Source organism: Callorhinus ursinus, unplaced genomic scaffold (assembly GCF_003265705.2).
Source record: "Callorhinus ursinus isolate GAN/ISIS: 27379988/994484 unplaced genomic scaffold, GSC_fseal_2.0 scaffold10, whole genome shotgun sequence".
Taxonomy (NCBI): Eukaryota; Metazoa; Chordata; class Mammalia; order Carnivora; family Otariidae; genus Callorhinus; species Callorhinus ursinus.
The window spans coordinates 36,692,706-36,720,040 of record NW_027397072.1 but is presented as its reverse complement, the minus strand read 5'-3'; the positions used below and the strand labels follow the sequence as shown (position 1 = coordinate 36,720,040).

Sequence of the window (27,335 nt, the reverse complement as noted above, 5' to 3'; positions counted from 1 at the left end):
CCTCTGACCACTGCTGATGGCTACAACACCCTTCTGTATCAGGAGAGGACATTCGTGCCTCACCAGGTTGAGAGACAAGCCCCAGGGGCTGTAATGGGTCAGTGGAGGGATCAAGACTGGACTGGGTCACTTTCTGTAACTTTCCACGCCCATATTTCATGACATACTATCAGTAAAAAGGACTACAGAGAAAACACAGTTCTAAGCTTCAAATAAGCACAGTGGGAAAATTCAAGTGAAAAAAGGAGTTGTGGGTATTCATAAGCTGCATTAAATATTACTTGAATTCTCATTAAATCTACAAATATTTGGGCTCCTGCCATTATGCCCTAAACTGTTTTCTTAAGTTGGTAAGTTGTTTTGACCAGTTTAGTAGGAGTTATGCTCAGGTATTAGTTAATATTGGGATCTAGATGTAAATATATACTAACATAGCATATATCCAGAATTCATTTCTAGACTACTTTGTGTTAAAAAATTTCTCAAGAGGGGCGCCTGGTGACTCAGTCGGTTGAGCGTCTGACCCTTGGTTTTGGCTCAGGTCACAGTCTCGGGTCTCCCACTCAGTGGGGAGTCGGCTTCAGATTGTCTCTCTCGCTCCCCACCTGCCGCTCTCCCCGCTCGCTCTCTTTCAAATAAAATCTTTAAAAAACCCGAAAAAACCCTTCTCAAGAGATGAAAAAAACGGAAAAAAACCCACAAGAAATCTATCAGTCTTCCAACACACTATTCCATAGAAAAGTAACTCTCTCAATAAACTAAGGTTGAGCAGCTCACCTCACCTCATACACCTTCACAGACACACATTTGTAAGTAACAAGTAGGTCCTTTTTGCTTAAGCCATTTTCTTTTACAAAGTCTCAAATTACTCACTGAATCTATAAACTGGTTATATCAAAACATGTCAGTAAATGGAATAGGAAGAACGCTCTGGTTCAGGATTTAGGAATGTGACATATTTTAGGGGGAGGAAAGTTCCCAGAGCAACTCATATAGTTAAGAATCATCATGTTGAATCTGTTTGAATCTGAACACATACCCTTCTTAGACTGAAATGACTGATTCTTTTTTTTATTTTTTTTACAAAATTTTAGCTTTAAAACCATTTTCACTCCTAAAGAAGGTCATGAAATGATTGATTCTATTTTTTTTTTAAACAAAATTTTAGCTTTAAAACCACCTTCACTCCTAAAGAAGGTCAGCAAAGCCCAAATTAAAGCATCAGTGCCAAAGGCCTGAGTTCCCACTTCCAACACCAGATGTGCCCTCAACCCGTTTCCAAATCCCGGAGTTCTGCTTCTCAAGGGGACATAACACCCCAGCTCTCAGGGCTGCCGGCACAATCCATGCAGTCAGCTGGCCTGCGTCCTCTTTGAGCGCAGATGCTGGAGAAGGGGAGACACACTCAGGCTGTAACTCAAGCACAGATCCCCACCTTCACTCAGGCCCGTGGGCACACACAGCCTAGGCAGACAGGATACGAGCCGAGAATGGCCCGTCAGCAGGCCCTTCAGGGGCTGCTTCTCTCCATCACTAGCTGAGCCGTAACTACTCACAAACCACAGGGATCTTCTCCAGGGCAGAGAACAGAGGAAATACAAAGGGAATTTGGGTTTCTCAGAGCACACTGCGGATACCAACTCATTCTAATAAATACTGAAAACCACAAAGGGATGGGCTCTTACAAATGGGGCTTAACCTTGTCCACCAGGGAAATGCTGTTTGTTCTATTGGCATCGGTGACCTCATAGCACGTGAAGAAAAAGTTCCCAAGCATTCATGATTCACTTGTTCAGAAATAAAATCCCAAATTTAACAGATGGCTAAAGGAGCATAAATTCCTTCAAAGGGAAAAAAAAAGCCGTTTTAAAATTCTTCATTCTATTCAGGCAAGGAATATTTCTTTTTTTTTTTTTAAGATTTATTTATTTGAGAGAGAGAATGAGATAGAGAGAGAAAACATGAGAGGGGGGAGGGTCAGAGGGAGAAGCAGACTCCCTGCTGAGCAGGGAGCCCGATGGCGGGACTCGATCCTGGGACTCCAGGATCATGACCTGAGCCGAAGGCAGTCGCTCAACCAACGGAGCCACTCAGGCGCGGAATATTTCTAATGTTAAACCAGAAAAGCGAAATACCTCATTTCAAAAAGGGCTGCTTAATATTTGACCACAGGAAAAAGTAGTTTAGCCTGTGACTGATGTCTCAAGACCATTCTTTCTCCAAATACACACGCTGAACTATAGTCAAGTTTCTGCCAAATGCAATGGGCCATCTCTCACAGGTGTCCCCGACACAGACCCAGCTCAGACACAGTGTGGTTTCCAGATGTCTCTCCATGGTCTAAAGACTTGCCAATGAAGCCAAGGTTCTTTTTAGGGTGATGTTGATGTGCAGGTTCACGGGCAGGTGAAGGGTGATTCAGACCTCCCCTCCCCACCCCCACCAGGCCAATTTCTAGAAAAGATCTCTTTTGCTTGTTTGTTCTGGGCCCTGGGGGAGTTAGAATTATAGTAGCATTTCCAGATGAATTCACTTCCCTGTGAGTTTCCTATACTCCTGAAACAGCTCCTTTATACTTACTGACATGTCATGGCTATAACAGGTTGTTGAGGAGCAAGGAGAGATTAGCCACTGAGTTCCCACCAGATGCTTTCTTTTTTTTTTTTTTAATTTTATTTATTTATTTGAAAGAGAGAGCATCAGCAGAGAGAGAGGGGGGCAGAGGGAGAGGGAGAAGCAGACTCCCCGCTGAGCAAGGTGACTGATGCAGGGTTTGATCCCAGGACCCTGACATCATGACCTGAACCAAAGGCAGACGCTTAACTGACTGAGCCACCCAGGTGCCCCTCACCAGCTGCTTTCTTACGTGGAAGCTCCCACAACCCAGAGGTGGGCACTTCTGTCTTCATTTGACAGATGAGAAAACAAACTCAGACAGACTAGCAGGTCTGCTCAGGTCACTCGGTGGGTCTGCAGCACAGCTGGGATTCCACGTAGATCCTGTCCCAGACCTATGCACAGTCCTGCAGGGAACACAGCAGCAGTCCACCCGTGCCAAAACAATCTGTAACCCCAATGGATGGAGACGTTTCACAATAAAACACTCACTTCGCTAAATAAAAATCAAACCCCAGAAGAATATATTAGGGGGCTAATGTCTATCTGGAAATACTTCTGGTGGTGGGTTGTGAGCTTGATCTTCCGGATGAAATCTTTTTTTTTTTTTGAAGAATTTTTTTTTATTTATTTGAGAGAAAGAGAGAGCACGAGTGCGGGGGGGGGGGGGGGGACGAGCAGGAGAGAGAGAAGCAGACTCCCCGCTGAGCGGGGAGCCCAACACGGGGCTCCATCCCAGGACCCTGGGATCATGACCTGAGCCAAAGGCAGACGCTTAACGACTGAGCCACCCAGGTGCCCCTTCTGGATGAACTCTTTACCAACATAAGGGGCATGACACTTCATACTGAATCATACAAATAAGATGTACATGTCACAGTGACAAGCTGCTGGGCATGCCAAAAATGATTAAAATTAAAAGAAAATTTGACATATGTACTATATATTAGATTTAGTCTATTATAAATGCTAGTTATGATTTTGCAAACACAAAAAGGCACATGGATAAGACTACTTGAAACTTGAATGCAAAATTTTGCTTTTAACATTTTGATATAAGTTCCTTCTAATCTTTCTGTTATACTTAAACTTTTTGTAAACTTCTTGAACACCAATGTTTTTGCCTCCCATAAATTCATACGCTGAGCCTACTCTCCAGTGTGATGGTATCAGGAGATGGGGCCTTTAGGAGGTGATTAGAGCACCAGCGTGGAGCCTTCATGAACAGGATCAGTGCCTTTGTTAAGAGGTCTCTCTCCATCACGTGAGGACACAGTGAGAAGACAGTGGTGTGTAAGTTTAGGAAGAGGGTCCTTCCCAGAACCTGGACATGCTCAGGACCCTAATCTCAGACTTCCAGCTTCCAGAAGTATGAGATCGATGTTTCTTGGTTAAGTCACCCAGTCTGTGGTATTTCTGTTATAGCAGCAAAAACAGACTAAGACAGTAAGATGTCATCAACAATTTTATAAACTTTTCTAACATAACTGTATGCCAGCAGCATCTTCCATGCCATTATTCTTCCTAACGTCATTAAGAAGACCGCACCACAGTCTGTCAAAAGGACGTGCAACAATTTAAGAGATTTTTCCCATACCATTAGGACAGTCAACAGTTTTTCTTGGCTGGGATAATGCCAGGATGACCCCCCCACCGCCTCCCCCCGCCACGTTTCTCCCAGCATTTCCTGCAGAAGAAAGGAATGGCAGGCCCTCTGCTCTGTGCCTGCAGAGCAGGGTCTGAGGGTTAGTGGGTGGTGTGGTGCTTAGAGCCTGGAACATGGCATAGGGCCGAGTCCACAAGGTCTTATAGGACAGGCATTTGGTTTGTGTCAACAGGACCTCCACAGAGAAGGAAAGCAATCTTGGATCACATGCCGCAGCACAGGTCCCAGCCACTGACCAAGCAGAACCACCAGAGGACACTGACCAGATGAGGAAGAAGCTAGACGTTCTGTCACATGAGGAGTATGTTGAGAGACTGAGGCTGCCCCCACAAAGGAGGAATGAAGACCAGTGAAATTGTGGTGTGGGAGGTGGCGGCTGGGGCAGGGAGAGGGGGTGGTCTATGGGGAGTCCCCCCACCCCCAACACAGGCGGGACAACTACAGACCAGGGGCATGAGGAGATCTGGGCACTGAGCAAGTGCTCCAATTCCTTGGCGTAAAAGGAGGTCAGGAGGGAAGGTATCAGACTGCCTTGCATTCAGTTCTATGCACATCTTCAAATCTAACACCACAAATACCCTGACATATAAAATGCCACAAACCAATGCACGATGAATCTCTTTTTCTGCCTCAGTCCAATCATGCAGGACTACGGGGCTTATTTTCTCTAATAAGTTCCCCTATGGCATGTGGACTCTGACTCGAGTCACCCCTATGGTTTTCAGGCAGGACATGGGAGAGAAGCAGGGTGGACATCCCACGGGCTCACCACCAGGGTCACACACAAGGCAGTTTCGACAAGAGACACTGCAGTTATCATCTGAAAACAGTGGCTAGGAGTACTGCTAAATCTCTTCCCAATGTTAAAAGTCTATTATTCCACAGAGTAAAAACAGCGGGTGAAAGAGGTGGTGGCTAAAATTCTAAGCAGTACTTTGTAGTCAGAGCCAATCAACACCCACCATAAATATTTAGTTAAAAGAAGACACAGACTTCTAATCCCACCAAGGTGAGGTCAACCCCAACCCCGCCCAGGTCCAGCCCTGTGCTACTAAAAACCCCAGAGAGAGCACAACAAACAAGAAAATGCTGACAGGGGAAAGAAGAGGTGCGCTGCTTGGGGACCCCGGGACTTGAGGAATGACATGGCCGAGAGGTGCCCTGCTTCCTCATTACTTTGCATGCCTCCTGGACAGGGCCCTGCGGAGTTTTCCAACTGTGTGGGTCTCCACCACCCATGGAGAGAAAGCACTCCCAGGAAAGCCTGTTCTCCCAGCGAAAGCACTGGGGAAAGGTGGCCTCACAACAGATTCCCTTTTTGGCAGTACCTGCCCTGACCCAGGTGAACACCACACGCTGCAGTTTCAGTGTGGCCGGGCCAGAAGTTGGTTTTCCACCCATCCCCAGCTCGGCGGGTGGTGCTGGTGCTGGGGTTCCAACCACGGGGCTGTGGCAGCAGGATAAGGGGGAGCTCATCGCCAGCTTGTCCCTGGCAGAAGCAGGCAGAGCCAATCCCACTGCCCTGCCAGAACAGTGCTAGAAGAATCACGTGTGTCTCCTCCCCTGCCCAGTGGAAGCAGATGATGCTGATCCCCCTCTCCCTTCCAGGGTAGCATTAGTGGGGCCCAAGCAGCAAGCTGACCCTTCAACCTCACTCAGCAGCAAGAAGGTGGTACAAAGCGGGGCTTGCTGCCACTTCATACACACATGTGCCCATACCCTCTATCAGCAGGCCCAGCAACAGGCTGGGCCCCCGCCCCCCACCAAGCATCGGGGAGCAATGAGACAGAACAAGTCAAAGCCAGTTAGCACACCACTTCCCCCACCCCTGGTTGGGGGAAGGCCCAGTGGGGAGCTGAGCCTGCACACCCACCTGGCAGCAATAAGACTGAGCAAGGTGGCAGGAGACAGGGCTAGTGGTCTGTAGGTTTTCCCCACCCCAGCCTCCTGTGTCTGCAGGACCCAGGGGGTCACTGAGCCTCCACCCCCACCTGGCATCAAGGAGAATGATTAGGAACTCATACCCAGCATCATGAGGGTAACAGGGTGGTGGGAGGCAGGGCTGGTATTCCACCTCTCACCCGCACGCTGGTGTAAATGCAAGGAGCCAAGAGGAGCTGAGCTTTAGCTTCCAGCTTGCAGAAGAAAGGCTGTGAGTCAGCCCTCCACCACTTCCCCCTTCCAGGTGTCAGCAGGGGCTGGGGGGAACCAAGCATGCACAACCCAAATGAACTCAATGAAGTCATGCAATTTGGTGCCTCATTTTTGCTGGAAAGTATCAGCAAGGTGAAGGAGGGATCTGAACTTCTGACTCACTGAGAAGAAGCAAACAAAAATTTGAGAATTGAAAAGTTGTGAGTTATACCTAATAAGGGGGGAAAAAGAAAACCTCACTGGCTGGGCTCAATAATCAGAGTGGGAATGACAGACGACAGAATCCGTGGACATACGGCTAGATCCACAGAATTTACTCAGTCCAAACAGAATATAGGATGAAAACTGAACAGAGTCTTAGGGTTCTGTGAGACCACAACAAAAAGACATTCTAGTCATCAGAGTCCCAGAAGAGAGGAGGGACTGAGAAAATAGTCAAAGACATAATGGCTGAAAACTTCCCAAACCTGGCACAAAATATAAAACCACAGATTTAAGAAGCTGAGGGAACCTCACAAAGGAGAAACCCAAAGAAATCCAAGACTCATCATATAAAAAACAAAGGAAAAAACCTTGGAAGGCACCAGGCAGAAATGACACAACACTCATAGGGGAACAACACTTGAAAGATGACAAACTTCTCATCTGGAGGAATGAAGGCCAGAAGGACGTGACAGGTCTTTTGAGTCCAGGAAAAAAACAAAACAAACAAATAACTATCAGCTGTGAATTCTATATCCACTGAAAATATCCTTTTGGAACGAAGGGAAAACAAAGACATTCTCAAACACAGGAACTAAGGCTTGTTGCTAGCAGGCCTATCATTTAGAAATGACTAAAGGAAGTCCTCTGAACACAAAGGAAATAATAACAGAAGGCTTAGAACCACAACAGAAAGGAAAGAATATTGAAATGGGGAAAAGAGAGGAGGAAATATAATAAACTCACCTATTTCTCATAAGCTTCTTAAATTATATTTGATGCATGAAGCAAAAAATATGACACCATCAGATATGGTGCTCAATGTATATAGAGGAAATATTTAAGACAATTATATTTGAAAAGTGGGGCAGGTAAAGGGACCTAAAGGGATGTAAGGTGTCTACACTGTGGCTGAAATAAAAAAATCTTGATACCATCAATGCCAATAGATCATAACAAGTTATGTCTGTATACTGTAATACTTAGGCAACCACTAAGGAAATTGTTCTAAACAATGTATATTTAAAAACACCACAGGGGCACCTGGCTGTCTGTGGAGCATAGGACTCTACTCTTGATTTTGGGGTTGTGAGTTCGAGCCCCAAGATGCGTGCAGAGTTTCCTTAAAAAAAAAAAATTAAAATCTTAAAAAAAAATATGCTACAAATAAATCAAGATGGAATCCTAAAAAATGTTCAAATAACCCACAGTAAGGTTTAAACAAAGAAACCCAGAAACAGAGGAAACAGAGACAATATAAGAGCAGACTTAAGCCTTAACACAGTAACAATTATCTTAAATGTAAATGATCTAAATATACCATTTAGAAGACCGATTCGATGGAGTGGATAAAACAGTATTATTTGAAGATATGCTATATACCAAAACTTACCTCAAATACAACATTATTAGGTTTGAAGTAAATGAGTGGAAAAAGATATACCATGTAAAGACATACATTATTATTTTTTACAAAAAGCAGGAGTGGCTCTATTGACATCACATAAAGTAGACTCTAGAGCAATGATAAAAGGATCAACCCAACAGGAAGACATTAACAATTCAAAATGTATAAACACCAAACAACTGTGCCTCAAAAATACATGAAGTAAAATCTGACAGATGTGAAAGAGGAGAAATAGACTGAGCCATCATTATAGTTGGGGACTTCAACACCATTTGTCTAAGCAATTGACAGAACTACCAGAGAGAAAATCAGCAAGGATATAGGAGAACTAGATAACATAATCAACCAATAAGATCTAATCGACACATATATAATGACCACTCCACCCAACAGCGGAATACAGATCTTTTTCAACACTTGTGGATCATTTACCAAAACAGACCTCAACAAATTTCAAAGGAAATAAAAACACATGAAAGGCAATGAAAATGAAAACAAAATATACCTAGACATATAGGATGTAGTTAAAGCAGTCACTAGGGAAGGGAAATTTATGGCACTAAATGCTTACAGTAGGAGAGAGGAAAGGTCTCAAAACATTACTCCAAGTTCCTACCTCAATAAAGTAGAAAAGACAAAATAAACACAAAGCAAACTAAAGAAAAGAAGTAATAAACAATAAAACTGAAAACAGGAAAATAGAGAAAAATGAATGAAACAAAATGCTGATTTTAAAAAATGAAACCAATAAACCTCCAGAAAGGCTGATAAGGATAAAAAATAGGAAAACATAAATCATCAATATCTAGAACGAAATAGGCTATCATAACAGACCCTGCACCCACTTAAAAAGACAAAAAGGAAACAATATAAATACTTTATACACTCATTATTCAACAATTTAGAAGCAATGGACCAACTGCTTGTGTTGAAAATCACAAACTACTAAAATTCAACCAAGATGAAAGAGACAACCTGAATAGTCCTACAAAAACTGTATTTGTAATTTAAACTTCCCCCACCCCCTCCAAAGAAAGAAATCGGTCTACATGGTCTCATTAGAGAATTCTACCAAGCATTTAAAGAATTAATACCAATTTTACACAATCTCTTCTGGAAAAGGAAGGAGGCTAGACCATCTCCCAACTCCCCGTTAAGGCCCTGATCAAAACCAGAACTGTCTAAAAAGAAAACAGACAAATAGCTCTCATGAACTTAGGCACAAATACCCTCAATAAAATATTAGCAAATTCAATCCAGGAATGTATGAAATGAACTACACCCTGACCAAGTAGGACTTATCCCAGGCATGCAAGACAGATTAACACTGAAAAATCAATGTAACTCACCATATCAACATATTAAAATAAGTAAATCGTACATTTACATATATAAAGTGACACAGAATAAACATTTTATTTATTTTTTTTAAAGATTTTATTTCTTTATTTGAGAGAGAAAATGAGAGAGAGAGAAAGCACATGGAGGGGGAGGGTCAGAGGGAGAAGCAGACTCCCTGCTGAGCAGGGAGCCCGATGCGGGACTCGATCCAGGGACTCCAGGATCATGACCTGAGCCGAAGGCAGTCGCTTAACCAACTGAGCCACCCAGGCACCCAGAATAAACATTTTATAAAATCCAACACCTATTCCATTCATGATAAAAACTGTCAGCAAGGATGTCTGCTCTCACCACTCTCATTCAACCTAACACTAGAAATTCTAGCCAGTGTAATAGGGCAAGAAAAAGAAAATGCACAGAGATCAGAAAGGAAGAAATAAAACTTCCTATATGCAGATAACATGTCTTCATAGAACTCCCAAGACATTTACAAAAAACTTCGTTAACTACTGAGTTCAGCAAGGCTCCAGGATACAAGAACACACAAACATGAACTGCATTTCTATATACTAAAAATGAATGTGTGGAAAATAAATTTAAAAATATAATACCATTAATAATTGCTCCCAAGTGAATTAAGTCTAACAAAACATATACAAGATCTGTACGCTGAAAATTACAAAAAAATACTTGAAGAGACATATCTGTTTATGGACTGGAAGACTCAACTTAGTAAAGGTGCAAATTCTCCCCGAAATTGATCTAAAAGTTTAACACAATTCCTCTGGAAACCCCAGCAGGGTTTTTGTAGGCACAGACAAGCTTCTTCTAAAATATAGATGAAAAGGCACGGGACCCAGGTTAAAACAATTTTGGAAAAAAAATTAAGAAATAAAGTCTGAGGAATCACTGTATCCATTTCTATGGCCCAGTATGCAACTACAGTAATGAAGGCAGTGTGGTTTTGGCAGAGGGACAGATACATAGTTCAACAGAACACAAACGAGAATGCAGAAATAGATCCACAAAAACATGCTGATTTTTAACAAAGGTGCAAACACAATTATAGTTGACCCTTGGATAATAAGGTCCACTTATAGGTGGTTTTTTTTCAATAAATACAGTAGAACACTGTAAATGTATTTCCTCTGCCTTAAGATTTTCTCAACAACCTTTTCTTTCCTCCAGTTTATTATAAAAATCCAGTATACAATCCATATAACACATAAAATATGCGTTCATCAACAGTTTGTATTATTTGTTAAGGCTTCCAGTCAACAGCAGGCCATCAGTAGCCTAACAGTAGCTAAGCTTTGGGGGAGTCAAAAGTTATGCATGGATTTTCCACACACAGCGCCCCTCACCTCATGTTGTTCGAGAGCTTAAGGAGGTGGAAAAGAATAACAATTTCCATAAATGGTGCAGGAGCAATTGGGTACCTATACTCAAAAAGAACAGACTTTGATCTATACCTCACACCTTACACACAAATTAACTCAACATGAATCACAGATCCAAATGTAAAATGTGAAACTATAAAACTTTTAGCAAAAAAAAAAAAAAAAAAGCAAAAATCTTGGGACTTAAGGCTTGGTAAAGAGTTCTTAGATGACACCAAAAACATGATCCATAAAAGGAAAAGCTGATTAACTGGCCTTCACTAAAATTTAAAACTTTTGCTCTATGAAAAGGATGAAAAGACAAGCTACAGAGTGGGAGAAAATATTTGCAAATCACCTATCTGACTTGAGTCTAGAATGTGTGAAAGCTCTCAAAAAGAGTGAAAGAGTCAAAAACCCAATCAATCAATTGGAAAATGAGCAAAAGACAGAAAACAGCCACTTCACGGAGAAGGGTATACACATGCAAATGAACACATGAAAATATATTCACCGCCATTAGCCGGGAGGGAAATGCAGATGCAAACTACAATGAGGCGTGTGTCAGAACGACTAAAAACAAATAGTGATGACACCAAATGCTGGCTAAGACTTAGAAAAACCGGGCCCCCTCATACATTGTAGATGAGAACATAAAATGGTACAGGCATTCTGGCAAACAGCACTTAAAAAACTAAACTACCGTATGATCCAACAACTGCGCTTCTGGGAATGAAATCTCACATAAACACAAAAACCTGCACGGGACTGTTCACGGCAGCAGTTTGTTGCCGTGGTGTGGCCTCATGGCCCGTCACTGGGTGAGAAGGCTTGGACCAGGAGGCCTGTACCCTCGTTCTTCAACTGGCAGCTGCCAGAAGACGTGCCAGGGGATGCCGTATGACAAGCCATGTGTGCTAGCTAGCCCTCCCCAAGTGTCTGCGGTGCCAGGCCCCTACCAGAGGTTGCCAACAACCCCAATGTCCTTCGACGGGTCAATCCACTGTGGTACATTATACTGTGGAAGGCTACTCAGCAATAAAAACCAAGCAATAACTGACATACACAACACCATGGGTGGATCTCCATGGAATTATGCTGGGCAAAAAAGCCAACCTCTAGGGTCACATATGATGGAAGTGCAGAGATGCACTACAGATGAGTGGTTGTCAGGGGGTGGGGGCAGAAGGGAGGGAGCTGTGGCTACAAAAAGGTAGCATGCAGGATCCCTGGGATGGAACTGTTCGGTATCTTGACTGTAATGGTGATCACACACATCTCTACATGTGATAAACAGCATAGTAGTAAATTACACTCATGCAAACACCAAGTGGAGTACATGTGGGACTGGTGAAATGTGAGTAAGGTAGCTGGATTTTATCACTGGCACTTCCAGGTTGTGATATTGTACTATTACGCAAGATGCTGCCATTGGGGGAAACTGTGTAAAGGGCATATAGGATCTCTGTATCTTTCTTTTTTTTTTAAGATTTTATTCTTAAATAATCTCTACACCCAATGTGGGCCTCGAACTCACAACCCCAAGACCAAGAGCTGCAAGTTCTTCCAACTGATGTGGGCCTCGAACTCACAACCCCAAGACCAAGAGCTGTAAGTTCTTCCAACTGAGCCAGCCAGGCACCCCAGGATCTCTGCATTATTTCTTTCAACTGCATGTGAATCTATAATTATCTCAAAATAAAAACATATAAAATTTAAAACGGTCTACACAGCTATCAGTTACTAAATTTTGTTTGGAACCAGTAAAAAGGAAAAAAAAAACTTTCACTTTTCTCACTTTCTATCCCCACTCAGGACCTATAAAGTGGGTTTGCTTCTCTTGGTGTCCAAACTAGTGAGCCTGTGGCTAGAAGCCAGAACTGGGTCTTAGTAAAGACTACCATCAGGTTCCCAGGCAGCCTTGAGATGCCTGAAGAACCAAACCACTCCACCTTCAACTTTTTCAAAGCCCACACGTACCATGGAGTTTTAAAAAAGTAAACCAAAACTGATATTTATATTTGCCTAAAGAACGTAGCTATCAACAAAGCTCATTTAAGACCTTAAACTTACAAGATTAAGACCTAAACTTAAGACCTAAACTTACAAGATTAGGTTAATTATCTTCACTGTAAAGTCAACAAAAGCAATCAAAGGAGGAAGTTCCATGGAAACGGTGTGCTTTGAGTGGGAAGAATAAGGTCTGGCTCGCTAAAACGCCACTGTATGCTCTAGCTCCCCCATCTGCAAAGCAGCCCCTCCATATAGAAACAATGTCAGCCACAGATCTGATCTGACCTTTTTCTAGAAGGAACACTTTAAAAAAAGTAAAGCGGTGCCTGGGTGGCTCAGTCATTAAGCATCCGCCTTCGGCTCAGGTCATGATCCCGGGGTCCTGGGATCGAGCCCCACATCGGGCTCCCTGCTCAGCGGGAAGCCTGCTTCTCCCTCTCCCGCTCCCCCTGCTTGTGTTCCCTCTCTCGCTGTGTCTCTCTCTGTCAAATAAATAAATAAAATCTTTAAAAAAATAAAAAAGGAAAAAAAAACAGGTAACGTGAATATAAAAAATGTTTTATTTAATAGCCAATAAGCATATGAAAAGATACTCAACGTCACTCATCATCAGGGAAACAAAAATCAAAACTACAATGAGAGATTAATTCACATGGATGATTACTATCAAAAGAGAAGAAAATGTTGGTAAGGATGTGGAGAAATTGGAACCCTTGTACACTGTTAGTGGGAATATAAATTGGTGCAACCACTAGGGAAAACAGTATGGAGGTTCCTCAGAAAATTAAAAATAGAACTACCCTATGATCCCGTCATTCCCAGACTACATATATATTCAAAAGAAATACATGAAAAAATAATGAAAGTGTGATTTTGAGGAAATGTTTGCACATATCTGAAAGAAATGAAAGTATAATCTATGAGATGTTTGCACACTCATAGCTAAGAGATGGAAGAACCCAAGTGTCCACTGACGGATGAATGAATTAAAAAAGTGTGTTACATAAATACAGCGGAATATTATTCAACTCTAAGAAGGAAGGAAAGGCTAATAATGAGAAGGATGAACCCTGACATTATGCTAAGTGAAAAAAACAGTCACGAAAAGATAAATACTGTCTAATTCCACTTACATGAGATATCTAGAACTGTCAAAATCATAGACTCAGATAAAATGAAGGTTGCCAGGAGCTGGGAGGAGGGGAAATGGGGAGTTGACATTTAATGGGTATAATGTTTCCGTTCTGGAAGACGAAAAGTTCTGGGAGTGGGGTGCACAACTCTGTGAATATGCTTAACACTACCGAAGTGTACACTTAGAAATGGTTAAGATGGTTAAATTTTAGGAATTTTTTTTTACTGCAATAAAAAAAATGTTTTTTATTTAACCCAATATATTCAAAACATCTCCACATATCATTAATACGAAAACGATACATTTTACATTCTTTTTTATGTACTAAGTCTTCAAACTTCCGTGTGAGCAGACACTAACAAGCACACCTCCATCTGGACTGGTTGCATCTTCAGTGCTCAGCACTTACCTGTGGCATCCCTACTGGGCTCGTGCCGAGCTAGACCTCACCCGTCACCCCCATGTGACAAACCTTAGAGTTAGATCCAAATAACTAAAAATATTTGGGGGGGGTGGGGTAGCACAGAGGGTCTTTCTCTTGCCACCAGACCTTTTTTGAAATCTTATTTGTCCTCGGTTGGCTCTATGAAAGACTGATGGGCAAGACGCGAAACTCTGACCTTCTGAGCGTCTCCTCTTTGTCAGACCCTCCTTAGGAGGGTCTAAGACACCGTGCCTCTCCTCAGAGGGCTCACAATCTAACAGGTGGGACAGACAATTACCAGCCCCAAGAGGCGTACGCCAAGATGTGGGGAAATACAAAGAACACAACTCCTACCTAGGAACTCTTACGTTCCAGGGGACAAATACAGTTTAAGTCATTTGACATGTGGAAGTTGTTAATTAACTAGCTTTCACCCTGTTCACAACACTCACCAGCACATTCTGACCTTTCTCAACTCTTATTTCCAACTGCAAGAACTACACGTTCAAAGTATGAGTTTGTGCAGAATTCAGTACAATTTGTATTAAAAACACATATGGCATAAGCACACTCACCAGAAAAGGCACTCAGAAACCTACACCTCTGTCAGTGATTTTTGACCAGAAGAATCGGTTATTCACTGAGAGCAAAGGTCAAGTTAATCCACCCAGGGTACAAGGAGACTAAAATGTGGTTCGTAAAAGTGAAAAAAACAAAAAACAAAACCGATGTTTCTCATGGAAAAATATAATATTGTTTGGACATATCCAGAAAAATAAGGGATATGGAGGAAAATATGAAGGCATTTCTAGTATAAACATCTACTTAACGTACATCCCAAACAAGAATTTACTTTCTCGTTAGAACAAAGATGCAAGAACAGAACTGCAAGATCCACTGCTTTCTATCCCAACTCACTGAGCAGAAACTATTTTGTGAGTGAAGAAGCAGAAGCCCCAGGCGAAGGAGCACCTCTTTATAACCTCCCATTTGTGTTGCCCTGGCTAAAACCAATCAGACTTCTTTGTGAAAAATATATTTTGCAATAAATTATCAAAAGTCTCACTGAAGATCTTAATGGATATGGTTGAGTAAGGAACACTGAACAGGACTAGAAAGAGAAAAGAACCAAAATTTATCAACTCAGCATATTTCAGTGGTCTTTAGGCATGGAACTATTAGAAGAATAACCAGGAAAAAAAGTTACAAACTACAAAGGTTGTCAATTTTATTCTACAGTTTAATAAAACTCCTATCTGACTAAGTCTTCTCCAGTCCCCCATTCATCCCCCACCCCAATAAGCAAATCTCCCCAGAACTTAATACTGAAAACTTACCTTGGTGCACTAATTTCAGATAAACTCCTTACACCTTATCATTTAATCCTGTGCATCAAAGTCTCAGTTATCATGCCCATCGACTATAAAGTCACACCTCGGGATCCATGACTTGACTTCACAGGTATAAACGTAACTTTGCTTAATAATTTAGATTGCGATCTCTAAAGCTTTACATCTGTCATCTTGAGTAACGGTGCTTACCTTATAATAAGCTCGCTAAACAGTATGTCACCATACATACCAACACACACACACACACACACACACACACACACACACACTAGGTCACCCACTATTCTTGAGTAACAAGAAAAGAGAAACTGTTTCTGTGCATTAAGCCACCACCTGTAGAGGTAGATTCATAGGTCTGCAGGAAAAAACTATAAGGCTTCCAAAGGATCCTTAAAATACATAGGTTTTTAAAAATAAACACCATAAAGCCCTATTCCCTCACTGAGTAAGCAAGAATGCTATAGGTTCATATACTCAGAGTACTTACAATGGGCAGAAAAACATTTGCAAGCACCAACTTCTAAGGTTTAAATGAATTCAGGAGGGTAGTAATAGCTAAAGTAATAGTAGCAATAAAACCTCAAGCTCCTTTCCCTAAGGAGGGATCCCAATAAAGTCTATCTCAGTTTTTAGGAGAAGACACCTTGCCAACATGCATAGCAACTGGTGTTTCTGCCATCCCTCCTTGCTATTTCCCAGGTTTGCCCAACCTGACAAGTGACCAATCCTCTGAGGTTCTAACTCTGTAACATGGGGACAGACCCACAACTCTATGAAGGTTGAGACAGAGCCCCACGGTACCTGCAAATACAAGATTTGTCATTGTGTTCCAACAGTCAAGTGTCTAGTCTGAGGACTCCGTTTTAGTTAGCCTTTGGCAAAAGTGTGATCTACATTGTAAGGGAATCTATACTGGATCCTTAAGGAATAATGCTGCCAACTTATTTATACCTCATTAATGCAGGAAGGAAGGGCTTATCTGTCCAAATGGTAAGATTCTGGTGAATCCTGACCAAGATACTTTCCAATGGGGGGCAAGAGTGATCTGAATGAACACAACAACACAGACGTATTCCCTTACCAAGGACACCAGAACTGAACATGCTCAAAGTCACATGCTAGGGGCTCAAGGGTCAAATCTAGCAAGCAGATGTTTTTATATGGCTTGCACAGTGCTTTCAAAGTTCTAAATTAATTGTCAGTGTCAAAACATCTTTGATGCCGGGATCTTTGGCACCAAAATCTGCACTCTTGGGTTATCTTGCACTGTACCATAGGAAAACCTACCACTCTGAGACCACACAGCCACAGATGGTGGGGGGGGGCAGTCCTAATGCAGAAAGTGCAAATGCTCCCGAATCTGCCACAGTCCCCACCAGGTCAGCTCCCTCACTTTCCTGCCAGATTTTCCTGGTTCAGACCCTAAAACGGTCTTTGATCCCTGAAACAGATACCCACAATCTAATCTTATTAGTACCATATCCAAAACCTCTGAGCAAACAAAAAATCAGCCCAAAGAGGAATCTGAGTAGAAAACAACCCATTCTTCTGGTTCTCTATTGGTACTGCCTTGATGAACCAGATCACTTTCCAAAAAATCATTTTTGAAAACGATTAACTTGTCTCATCTTTCTTCACACATCTGGTTATGTTTTTAAGCTATTTGCTGTATTTGACTAAGTCCCCTTCAAGCACAGTATCATTGATAAGTAAGTCTTAGCGGTTAGAACAACACATACACTTTAATGAAGGCAGGCAGCAAGGATTCCAGCTTCACTGCTCAACAGGCCTATACTAGGTACATTTTATTGCTGCCACTAAACTTGGTAATGTAAAAAAAAATAATGTTGGTTTGATGTCTCACGTGACACATCCTCCATTCCCATGAAAATATGGACTACATCAGTAAAAGGATTCTAAAAGGGAGTTTAGTTTAAATGCTACACACAGCCTTTAAACAGATATTCAAACAACCACACATTAACTACCTCTTACCCAGGCATTGCTTACCCATTGCACTGAGGTAATGGTTGAAGGCCTGGCAAGGAGGACTTGGGGTTTGTGTTGATTTGTCACAACTCATGGGTGCCGGGCTCCTGTCTGTGTCAAAAGAGAAATACCCACTGGAGGATCGAGACAGCAGGGAGGATCTTCTCACAAAGATGAAAAGCGGGGATCTGGTAGCAAAAGGGCCGGGGCTGGCTGGTGGGGCCAGCGGGCCCTGAGGGCTGCCTTGGGGGCAGCGGTCCCCTTCGCCTTCAGGATTACCTTGCTGCTCTGTCTGTAGAGAGGTAGGGGCCCCAGGCCTGAGCTGAGGAGGCCTCTCAGCAGGCTGCAATTGTCCACCTTCTCTGTCACACTCAGAACTTACATCTGAAGGTTGCTTTGCCATTTGGTCTTTTTTTCTGCAAGTAAAATAAAAACTAAGATTATCTTCAGCAAAATAACAATTACAACAAATAACTAAATTTTGCCAACTTTCGCTGATTTCTTCACGATTTTTAGACTACCAAATACTTTAACACTAAATCGTTAGTTCATATATTTCTCTATCTTTCAAATAAGAATAAAAACACACCTCAAATAACAAAGGCACCTCTATCTTTGCGTGGAGGGGGGGAGGTGAAGGGGTGGGACTAAACTTCCTGCCACCAAACAAAACACAATCACAACGTCAATGTGAGACCGGCGCTGTAACACACACACACACAGAAAGTTTTTAGGAGAATTGTCTTGTGTTAAGTCTATTCCCATGTGCTCTTTGCTCAGAGCCGACTTGAAGAAGTCGGAAACTCCCAGCGGGCTCTGATTTCCCGGGATCAGATACGGCGCTGGAGCACAGGAGCGGGCGCAGATGCAGCGATTGCAGGCGGCTGGCCGCGTTCCCCACTCCGGCCCCATTGTTCTGCCGAAAGTGCTGAGGGCAGCAAGTCTGGGGAAGGTTTGGCAAGGGCCGTCGGTCGTAGTAAGTGCGTCACAATAGAGTTTGTAACTTGGAGCGCGGCTCGGCCGGGCTCGGGCGCTCCCCGCCCGCGGTCCCTCCCGCTCCCAGCCCGCGCGCCCCTCCTTCCGCAGGGGTTAGCGCGCCGCACCGAACCCGGCAGAACTTCGGAATGCACCCACACTGTGAGGTGCACACCTCCAAATGGGGGGGTCTCCCCAAAGCCGTCCCCGGGCGCCCCCTGCAAAGTCCCCAAGTAACTCCACACGCTGGGCGAAACCGGGGCGCGCGGCTCCTTCACCCCACTGACCCTCCCCTGTGAAGGCAATCAGGCCGAAACTCACGTCCGCCCCTTCCCTTCCGATCGTCGCGTCCCGGCCCGGGCCCCGCGGCGTCCCGCGCGCGTCCTTCGCCGACCTGGAGACCCCTGACCGTCAGCACCAAGGAAGCGCGGGAGACAAAGCCCAGGACTCCCGTTCAGAGACCCGGGGGCAGCGCAGAGCCGGCCTCTGGCCGCCCGCCCGCCGCCGCGCTCCGCCGGGCAGCCGAGGGCTCCGCGCGCCGCGCCTCTGGCCCGCGCTGCCCCGGCCGCCGCCGCCGGGAACATCCTCCGCCTCCTCCCGCTCCTCCCCTCGCGCACTGCGCCCGCCGCCGCCGCCGGCACCGCCGACCTCCCCGCGCCGCTGGCGCCGGGTGCCCGCGCTCCCAATTGGCCCTCGCGCGGTCGCTCCGCGCCACAGCCAATAGCCGCCGCCGGCGGGGGCGGCGCCTACGGGTCAGGCAGCCAAAGGCGAGGCGATTGTTGACAAACTCGCCTCCGAAGGCGGCCCCGGCCGCGACCGCGGCGGGAGTCTCGCGGACCCGAGCTGCCCCGGCTCCCCCAGCCCGCCCCGCCTCTGTGTCCGCCGGACGCCGCGCGAGCCTCGGCGGCTCCCACCGCCCCAAGTGGCTGGTCACCTCGAGACAAAGCAGGAATCTCGCTGTCTCTGCACCCGCAGGGCCGTCCTCCGACCCCAGTCCGGGTGGGCTGAAGACCCAAAGGCCGTCCCTTCCCTTAGCTGTAGCACCCACCTTCCTCCACAAATTCCTCCTTTTTTCTCCCCGTACGCAGCGGACACGCTCCAAATCTAAGCGGCCACCCCTGGCCACGGGAACGCACAACTGCGCGCACCCGTGACCACCGCAGACAACCAACACATCCACACCCCTGTCCCCCGCGGCCGACGGGTCTTCCATTACTAGCACGAACACCGAGTAACAGGTCCCCGAGGGCACCGCACCGCCCGCCAGCACCGAGAGGGAGTCGGGGTGCCCAAGTCTCTACGACAGCCCGGCCCCACGGATGGTGCATGTTCTCCTTCCCGAGGCTCGTCCACCGCGTGTCCCCGGCAGTCGGAGGAGGCCCTCGGACTCTGGCTGTCTATGGATCGTGCTGCTGGTATCGTCTGCAGCGCACCCGCAGCCCGAGAGAGCGAACGCAGCAGCTGCCCTAAAACCTCGGCCTGAATGGGTACAAGGAAAACGAGTCTCGTCAAATAACCACCGCAGTTCCGCAAATCCTCCGCAACAGGCCCGAGCACCCGAGAAAAGCCAAGCCGCCAGACTAGCTTGTACCGCGCGGCCGCTACTTGGGGGTCTCCGGGACAGGGCGCCGAGACCTGCCGGCCGGCCGCGCAGCCCAGTATCGTGAAGCCGGGCCGCAGCTCCCGGGACAGCGCGGAGAGCACGCGTTGCCTTTCCCAGCTGACCCTGAGAAGCTTTTCCACTCCTTCGCGCGGAATCCCGGGCCGAACCGCACGTCGCCAAGTGCCGTTAGCCTTTGCACGGACGACCCCTCACCAAACTGGACTTGCGCGAGGGAGGGAACCCGACCCGCCTGATCGCTGCCTCCCGCCCAGCGACAAGTGGGACGGGTACGTGCATCTCTTGCCTGCACGTGCTCGGGAAGGGAACAGGAGGTGGAGCCGAGATGGCTCCGGCGCTTGTCTTCCGTCGGCACCCGGCCCGCTCCCGGGGATTCGGAGGTATTTACCTTGCGTTTCTCAGTCCGAGAGTCAGAGTCAGACATTGGGGGGACCAGGGCCAGGGAAAGGGCGCCGAGGGGGTGGCGGCGGGAGCGGGGCGAAGCGAGCAGCCCGCGGCGATGCTGGCCGCAGTTGGGCTGGGGCGCGCAGGGTGACTGTGAGAGTCCGGTGGCAGTGGTGGCGGCGGCGACGCAAGACGGAGCGGTTTCACAAGACCACGACCTGGAGGCTGCGCGGAGCGAAGTGAAACCTGCACAGCCCTGCAGCTCAACTCAGACTGGCGGCCCAGGGCCCTCACCCAATCACCGCGAGCTCCGCCCCCTCTAAGTCCCGCCCCGGCGCGCGGGCAAGCACGCCCCGCCCTGCCGCGGCGTAGCCGCAGCCGCTGGCGCTTTCAGGCTCGAACAGGTAAAGGCGGGGGTGGCCCGGCCGGGTTCCCCCGCGCGCGCCGCGGGCCCTGCCCCAGCTGAGCGTGTTGACTGGAGTGACTAGTGCTGCTGGTGGCTTGTGCGCACCCACTCCTCTCCCCCCGCCCCAAAGTGTACCCTTGCCTCTCCCCCATCCAGCAGGGGCCACTGCATGCGCTTGGAACAGAGGGGGCGCTCCGGGCACACTGAACCAGGCCGAGCGGCCGCCGCCTGCGGAAAGCCTCAGGAGGCGCCTCTGAGCCCTTGATCGGCTTCGGGAATTTCTCAGCCGCTCTGGGGCAGGCGTGGGGACTGGGTTGATCCTCAAGAACGCCTGGGTCCAAGGTTGGGCAGCGAGTGTCGGAGCTTTCCTCTCTCCCAGATTCTGGGGTACTGGGTGAGACCCCGATGTGCAGGGCTGCTCATCCTCTTCCTCCGCCCTCGCCTCACGCGGTAGTCTTAGGCGCCCTCCTCATGCCACCTGGCAGGGGCACCTAGCTTTTCTGCCGCGCCGAGCCTCCGGTAGGAGGCCGAGCCCTTAGTGGGGAGAGTGGAGAAAAAGGCAAGAAGTGGATCCCCGGAGGCGTCTGTTCCGCAGCTCCGGTACGAGGCAGGAAGGGATTGCGTGCGGAGCAGGTAAAATAAGGAAATGAAAAAAGAACTCGAAAAAAAAAAAAAAAGACCCAGAGGAATCTCGGCCTTCAGGTGGGAGAGAAGATGATACCTCCGCTGGGTCGGGATCCTAGACATTGGTTAGGCTTTCAGAGAACCACCCGCGAGGCGCTCTGAGGCCAGTGAAGGCGCGCGCGCGCAGGGGAGTGGTGTGGGGAGCGAAGTACCCCCCCACTCCTTCTCCCTGCGCGCCCCCACCCCCTTTCTCCTTGGTGCCCGCGGCCTCACTCCCACTCCTGCTCCGGGGACTGGTACTCCTCTGGGTCGGCATCCTCATGTGTTCTAATGTGGGTCCTAAGTCCCCACCCTTACCTCCTCCTGCGCTCCCCTGGCTAGGAGACAGCCGGGGCCAGGGAGTGGGGGCAAGGTCGGTCGGGAGATGGAACATCCTGTCACGGGGGAGAGCTGGTTAGATGGAATAAAGAAACCCAAGTTAAGGATCCCCTAAAGTCCCTCCCTCCCAGGAACCAAGAAGGAAGGGTCCTCAGTTGCAGAGGAGCAAATCAGCGAGGCGTTGTTCCGCTCTTGGCCACCTCGGTCAGTGTTTTATGCTGCATAAGCAGGTATGGAACGTCGGGAAGACAGCACAGCCCCTGGTTAAACAATTCTCAGCGCATCCTCTGGCGAGTCCTGAGCGAAGTGTAGGAGGCCGGGGGTTCCTGGGGCGACTCAAGGACGGACGCCGGGTTCTGCCCCGGGATTTCGTTGCAGGAGGGGAAGGACAAGGGCGTGGACGCGGCGAAGTGCACGCTGAGACTGGATGTCTACCCTGACGGTGTCTCGGAGCGGTTGCCCTCGACCTTAGGTGGGCACGGGCGAACTCTAAGCCTTAGCTGCCCGGCCTAGCACCCGGCGGGAAAACAACAGAACGGCACCGGCTGGGAGCCCCCAACCCGCCCAAGTGCTCCGAGCTCTCCGTGGGGTTGGGCGATGCAGACAGGGACAGGAAAAGAACCACGCAGAAGAAAACCCTAGTGGTTGTCATCTGGTCTTGTGCAGCTCCGCCGCCCCCGCGTCGTCTGCTTTAGCGACCCTGTGAACACTTTAAAAAACAAAGGCGTCAGGGACAGCAACCGGTTAAGCACTCTTATTTTGGGGCACAAGGAGGAGGTCGGCTCGGAGTCAGGCAACCCAAGCGGTGCTGGGGAGCTTTCGCAGAGCTCTCCGCGGCGGGTGACCTCTAGCCCTTCCCGCCCTCTCCCGCAGGGTCCGGAGGTCCTCTGGGCCCCATCCCGGGCCACAGCCCAGAAAAGGGACAGTGTGAAAAGGGCGGTTGGGCGTTAGGTCTCCGGTCCTGGATGTCGCCCTCACGGACTCGAGCAGAACTGTGCTCACTCCTGCCTCTGCCACGAGATGTGGAGCGGGAGTAAGGAGGATGGCTGGGGCTGAGAGAAAGGTGCAAAACTGAAGTGGGGCAATCGGGATCTGAGAAATGCGAGGGGAAATCTACGGCCCTCGCCTGGGACCACAGGCGTTGCCTGCGTGGTCTCTCCGAGTTCCGAAATCAGCTTACTGCGGTGTGCTGCCCTAGCCCGCCTTCCCATCGGCAAGGAGCCGGAGCGCCTTCCCATCAATTAATGTCTTTATTAAACTTTGTTATCTATGCTCTTCTAAAGAACAGATTACAATTTCATATGGTAAAAGTATTTTCCGCACCTTGTCTTACGGTCCGGAAGCCGCCTGCCTGGGAGGACAACCCGGAGTTCGCGCTCTGCCGAGAGCAAAACTCCAGGCGCACACTCCCCTTTCCCAGTCTGTGCGTTTCCTCTAACACCCCAAGGGGTTCTGATTCACTGGAGAAGCATCGCTTGAACTGAAACTTTGCCCGCGAGTGTTTGATTTTTATGCTTTGATTTTTTTTTTTCCACGCAGCACCAATGCTTTTTCCAAAATCACTGTAAATCTGAGTCATCGCTGACCGCGGGAGACCTTTGGTGGCACCCGTGTGTGGGGCGCGTTCGCAGGGGAGTCCAATGTCTAGGGAGATCCAGCGCGGAAGCTGGGAAAGGTTGCTGCAGGCAGGCGGGGTTACATAATAAAGCCCCGTGTTCCGGGCTGCCGCCTGGCTCCCTTTCCCAACAGCCCATCCCGCGTCTCGCCAGCCTCAGTGAGAACCCTGCCTGCTCTGCGACCCAAATCCCCGAGGGCCGAGGCCCAGCGCATGCCAGGCCGGCCTTGGCCCCAGTTCCAGGCGTCAGAGAAGCTGGTGTCGTGGCAGCTGCGAGCGAGCCACCACCCTTCGCACCACGCCCGCTATAACTTGGCTTCCAGCTTGGGCGGCTGAAAGCGCGCCCCTTCTCGGGGCTCGGGTTGCAGCGGTGCTGGGTAGAAGGCCCAGGCGGCCTGCGCGTTGGTGATTCCTGCGATTGGTGCGTGGAGGGAGGTGTGTGGAATGTTAAAGGCAGAGATCACCTTCAGGGCATCATCCTTCACCGAGTCGCACAAATCCAGCAACTGCAAAACAACACAAAGTGACAGGTCAGATGCTGGCTCACTTACAGCGTGGGGCGTCATTGGCTTTGCGCCAACTCCCAAGCACCCCACAGGTAGCCACTGGGGAAACTAGTTTCCCTTTGGATTTCCTGGGACCCAGGTGGGTGGAGGCCGTTGGTCTTGAATAACCTTCACATACCTTATCATCTTAGAAATGCCTAAACCTGTGACACCTGTCTGGCAGAAGCCCGTTTCTTCCAAACAGGGTTGGGTCCGGCTCCAAATTAGATGGAAATCTCAAGACCGAGGACTGTGAGAATTTATCAACATTCCCCTTACCGGCCCTGCCCTCCCCTCTCCAGTCCCCATCATTTTCCGCCTCTTCACCTCTGGAGTGCCTGGGGTGCCACCCTCTGGCGTGCAGAGGTAACTGAACAGGAAGAGCATCAGACAGGTGAACCAGTGGAGACATGCCCCAGTTCTCCCCAGACTAGCGCCTTCCCACCTCTGGCAGCAGGCCATGGTTCCTGAAATGCACGCACAGTGGGACTGGGGATACTGAGACCAAGCACTGGCATCTCTGTGCACCTTTCACTTACAGGAAATCAACCTGCAGTTAAAGAGAACACCAAGGAACCCGGCAGATACCCTCCTGTGTTTTGATAACCATTGGAGGGCACAGATAAGACATCTCAGCAGAAGGGTGGGGGAGACATAAGCTAGTGATTTTGGAGAAGGTGCGTTGGGTGTATTTGAATTTCATTTTCCGTGGTTTAGATGCCCATGCATTTTTTTTTATTCCCAGAGGAAAAAAAAAAGCTACCAAAAATAATAGATTGTTTTTTCTAAAACTCAACAAGGACAAGACAGAGGGACTGCTTTCCTTTCCCATAACCAGCTGCACACTATTTTTCAAGTTTTCAGCCAGCCATAAATTTCTTTCACTCACTAAATCACAGCCCCCAGGTTTTCATGGTTTATTTTTATGGTCTTAAAAACATCACTTAACAACAGCCCCACCTTTGCTGCCCTCACGGTGGTGGTCATTACTGAGCTACACTAAAGCTGTAAAGAGCACAGTTCCTTTAAATTAGACCAAAATGCCATTTCAGGTATTCAGAGACGATGGGGGGTCCCCAAAACAGGGGCTGGTGTAGGGTAGGGGAAGAGCATGAATTTTAATAGTCTAACAACACATCTTCCTTTAAATGTGCTCTATTACATCAGTAATTTCTAATGAAAACCTTCATTCTTTACACACTGTGGTTAAGCGTCATAAAATCAGTAGTGAAAAGACTTTGATCATATTTGCAAGGTGCACTATGATGAACTTTCACTGACCAAGATTTCAAAGTTTGTAATTAATACTCGACAAATCCCTGACTAATCTGTCAACTCTCAAGGTCTTTAACTACACACTTCAAAACCATGAGATGGTGTACAAGTCCTTAAAGCTTCTACATATTGTCATTTCATTATTCAAGATAACTTTCCCTTTAGGTTTGCATCATGAAACTCAACCAATTTTTGTCATATATTCAACAATGGCGGAGATTCAGTTATTTGAATGAGCGTTATGTGGAAGAGAATGTGGGTTTGGTCTGTCCAAACACAGAACAAGCACCCAGAGATAGAAATTGCAGGAGGCAGAGTTCTGTTCAATATTTTTACAACTTGACAAATAAGCATAAAGTAGATTTTTAAAAAAGGAGCCAATGGCAGAAGAAGAAGAAGAGGATTTCCTTTCTCGTAAGTGTTCAGGGAGTGACCCTTTCCCATGACACTCTAAAGAGGAATGCTGCATGGAAGGGGAAAGCCACGCGTTGACTGCGAAGATTTGTAATCTTAAAATTCTGACGCTGTCTCAAATACTCTGTGCTTACTCCATTTGTGACAGGCTGCAGCAGGCCGATTAGTGTCCAGGTCCAAGGATCATGCATCACTCCTTATATGTAACAAGTTTGACTCTGATTCCAGGTGTTCTCTCACCTCTGCCTGTGAGGATGATCATTATTATTACTGTCTTTCACTTACAAAGTGCAGTACATACTGGATTCCTATCCTATGGTACAGATTGTGCTGGGCATGGGAGATTTAGTGATGTACACTGTGGACATAGGCCTCCTGTATCAAGGAGATGATGTTAAGAATTTTAAAGACTTTACAAACAGGATCCTCTTAATACCAAATAAACTTAGGTAGCTATCATAGAATTTATTATCATGTATACAGTAATTTTTCTTTTTTAACCAGGGAGCCCCATAGGATGAAGCAAAGCACAGGCAGACCTCAGAGAGATTGCAGGTTCAGTTCCAGACCATGACTATGAAGCAAATATTGCAATAAAATGAGTCAAAGGAACTTTTTGGTTTCCCAATGCATCCAAAAATTATGTTTACACTACAGTGTAGTCTGTTGAGTGTGTGTTGGCATTATGTCTCAAAAGCAATGTACATACATTAATTAAAAAATAGTTTGTTGATAAAAAATGTTAACCATCATCTGAGCTTTCAGCTAGTCATACTCACTGATCACAGATCACCATAACAAATATAATAATGAAAAAGTTTGAGATATTACGAGAATTACCAAAATGTGACACAAAGTGAGAAAATGCTGTTGGAAAAATGGCATCGATAGATTTGCTTAACACTGGGTTGTCACAAACCTTCAATTTGTAAAAAATGCATTATCTAGGAAGCACAATAAAACAACGTATGGCTGTACTATTAAATTTTAGTTTTATTACCAAACATATACCCACATAATATTAGCACAAAAACGGTGCATATTGTAGCCTCCCCCTCGCCCCCCACCCCCGCCCCATTTTGCCAGTATGTGACCCAACTGTGCTGGACAAAGCATCCCAAGCCCACCCATCCCATAACAAAGAAAACTCATCAGCTTTGGAGGATACACCAATGAATAGGTGCCCTTTAAAAATAAAAGAGCATGAACAAAGTTACACATTCTTACAGAAAAATTTTATTATAGAAAAATTTTAAAGGACAGACGCAAAGCATTGGCAGTATTGCTCTAAAAATAATAAGGACATAAGATCCACTAGAACTATCCAGGGAGTGGGATTTGAGAATGTCTACTTGGAAGAAAGTGGACGCACTCAACACTCAAGGGACAGTGGGTGGACAGGTTAGTATGTGGATTTTCC

At 46.9% G+C, this 27,335-nt stretch overlaps 2 protein-coding genes and 1 long non-coding RNA gene across 17 annotated transcripts in view; 1 reads left to right on the top strand and 2 right to left on the bottom strand.

The window, feature by feature from the left end:
* BCL2L11 (BCL2 like 11) overlaps positions 1-21,004 on the bottom strand; it is a 46,876-nt gene extending 25,872 nt beyond the window's left edge. For 4 of the 9 annotated variants that reach the window (XR_012379721.1, XR_012379720.1, XM_073897391.1 and 1 more), the window contains exons 1-2: positions 18,975-19,261; positions 17,700-18,094 (exon numbers count right to left, since the gene is read on the bottom strand). Coding sequence is in view for 6 of the 9 variants with exons in the window: in XM_073897391.1 (XP_073753492.1) it covers positions 17,700-18,094; positions 18,975-19,237 (658 nt within the window). In the remaining 3 variants the exon portion in view is untranslated. Of the gene's footprint in view, positions 1-17,699; positions 18,095-18,974; positions 19,262-20,662 lie in introns of those variants that run through there. The other 5 variants (XM_025868178.2, XM_025868183.2, XR_012379722.1 and 2 more) reach the window with 4 other exon arrangements.
* A 2,303-nt stretch (positions 21,005-23,307) lies between these two features.
* The window catches only part of ACOXL (acyl-CoA oxidase like), a 356,238-nt gene continuing 352,210 nt past the window's right edge, over positions 23,308-27,335 (bottom strand). For all 7 annotated transcript variants that reach the window (XM_025868175.2, XM_025868174.2, XM_025868176.2 and 4 more), the window contains one exon: positions 23,308-24,187. In XM_025868175.2, the coding sequence (XP_025723960.1) occupies positions 23,987-24,187 (201 nt within the window). In that variant the 3' untranslated portion in view covers positions 23,308-23,986. The remainder of the gene's footprint in view (positions 24,188-27,335) is intronic.
* On the top strand, positions 24,112-26,527 carry LOC141373582 (uncharacterized). Its single transcript, XR_012379733.1, has 3 exons — positions 24,112-24,211; positions 24,768-24,903; positions 26,420-26,527. It is a non-coding gene; the product is annotated as an uncharacterized lncRNA (long non-coding RNA).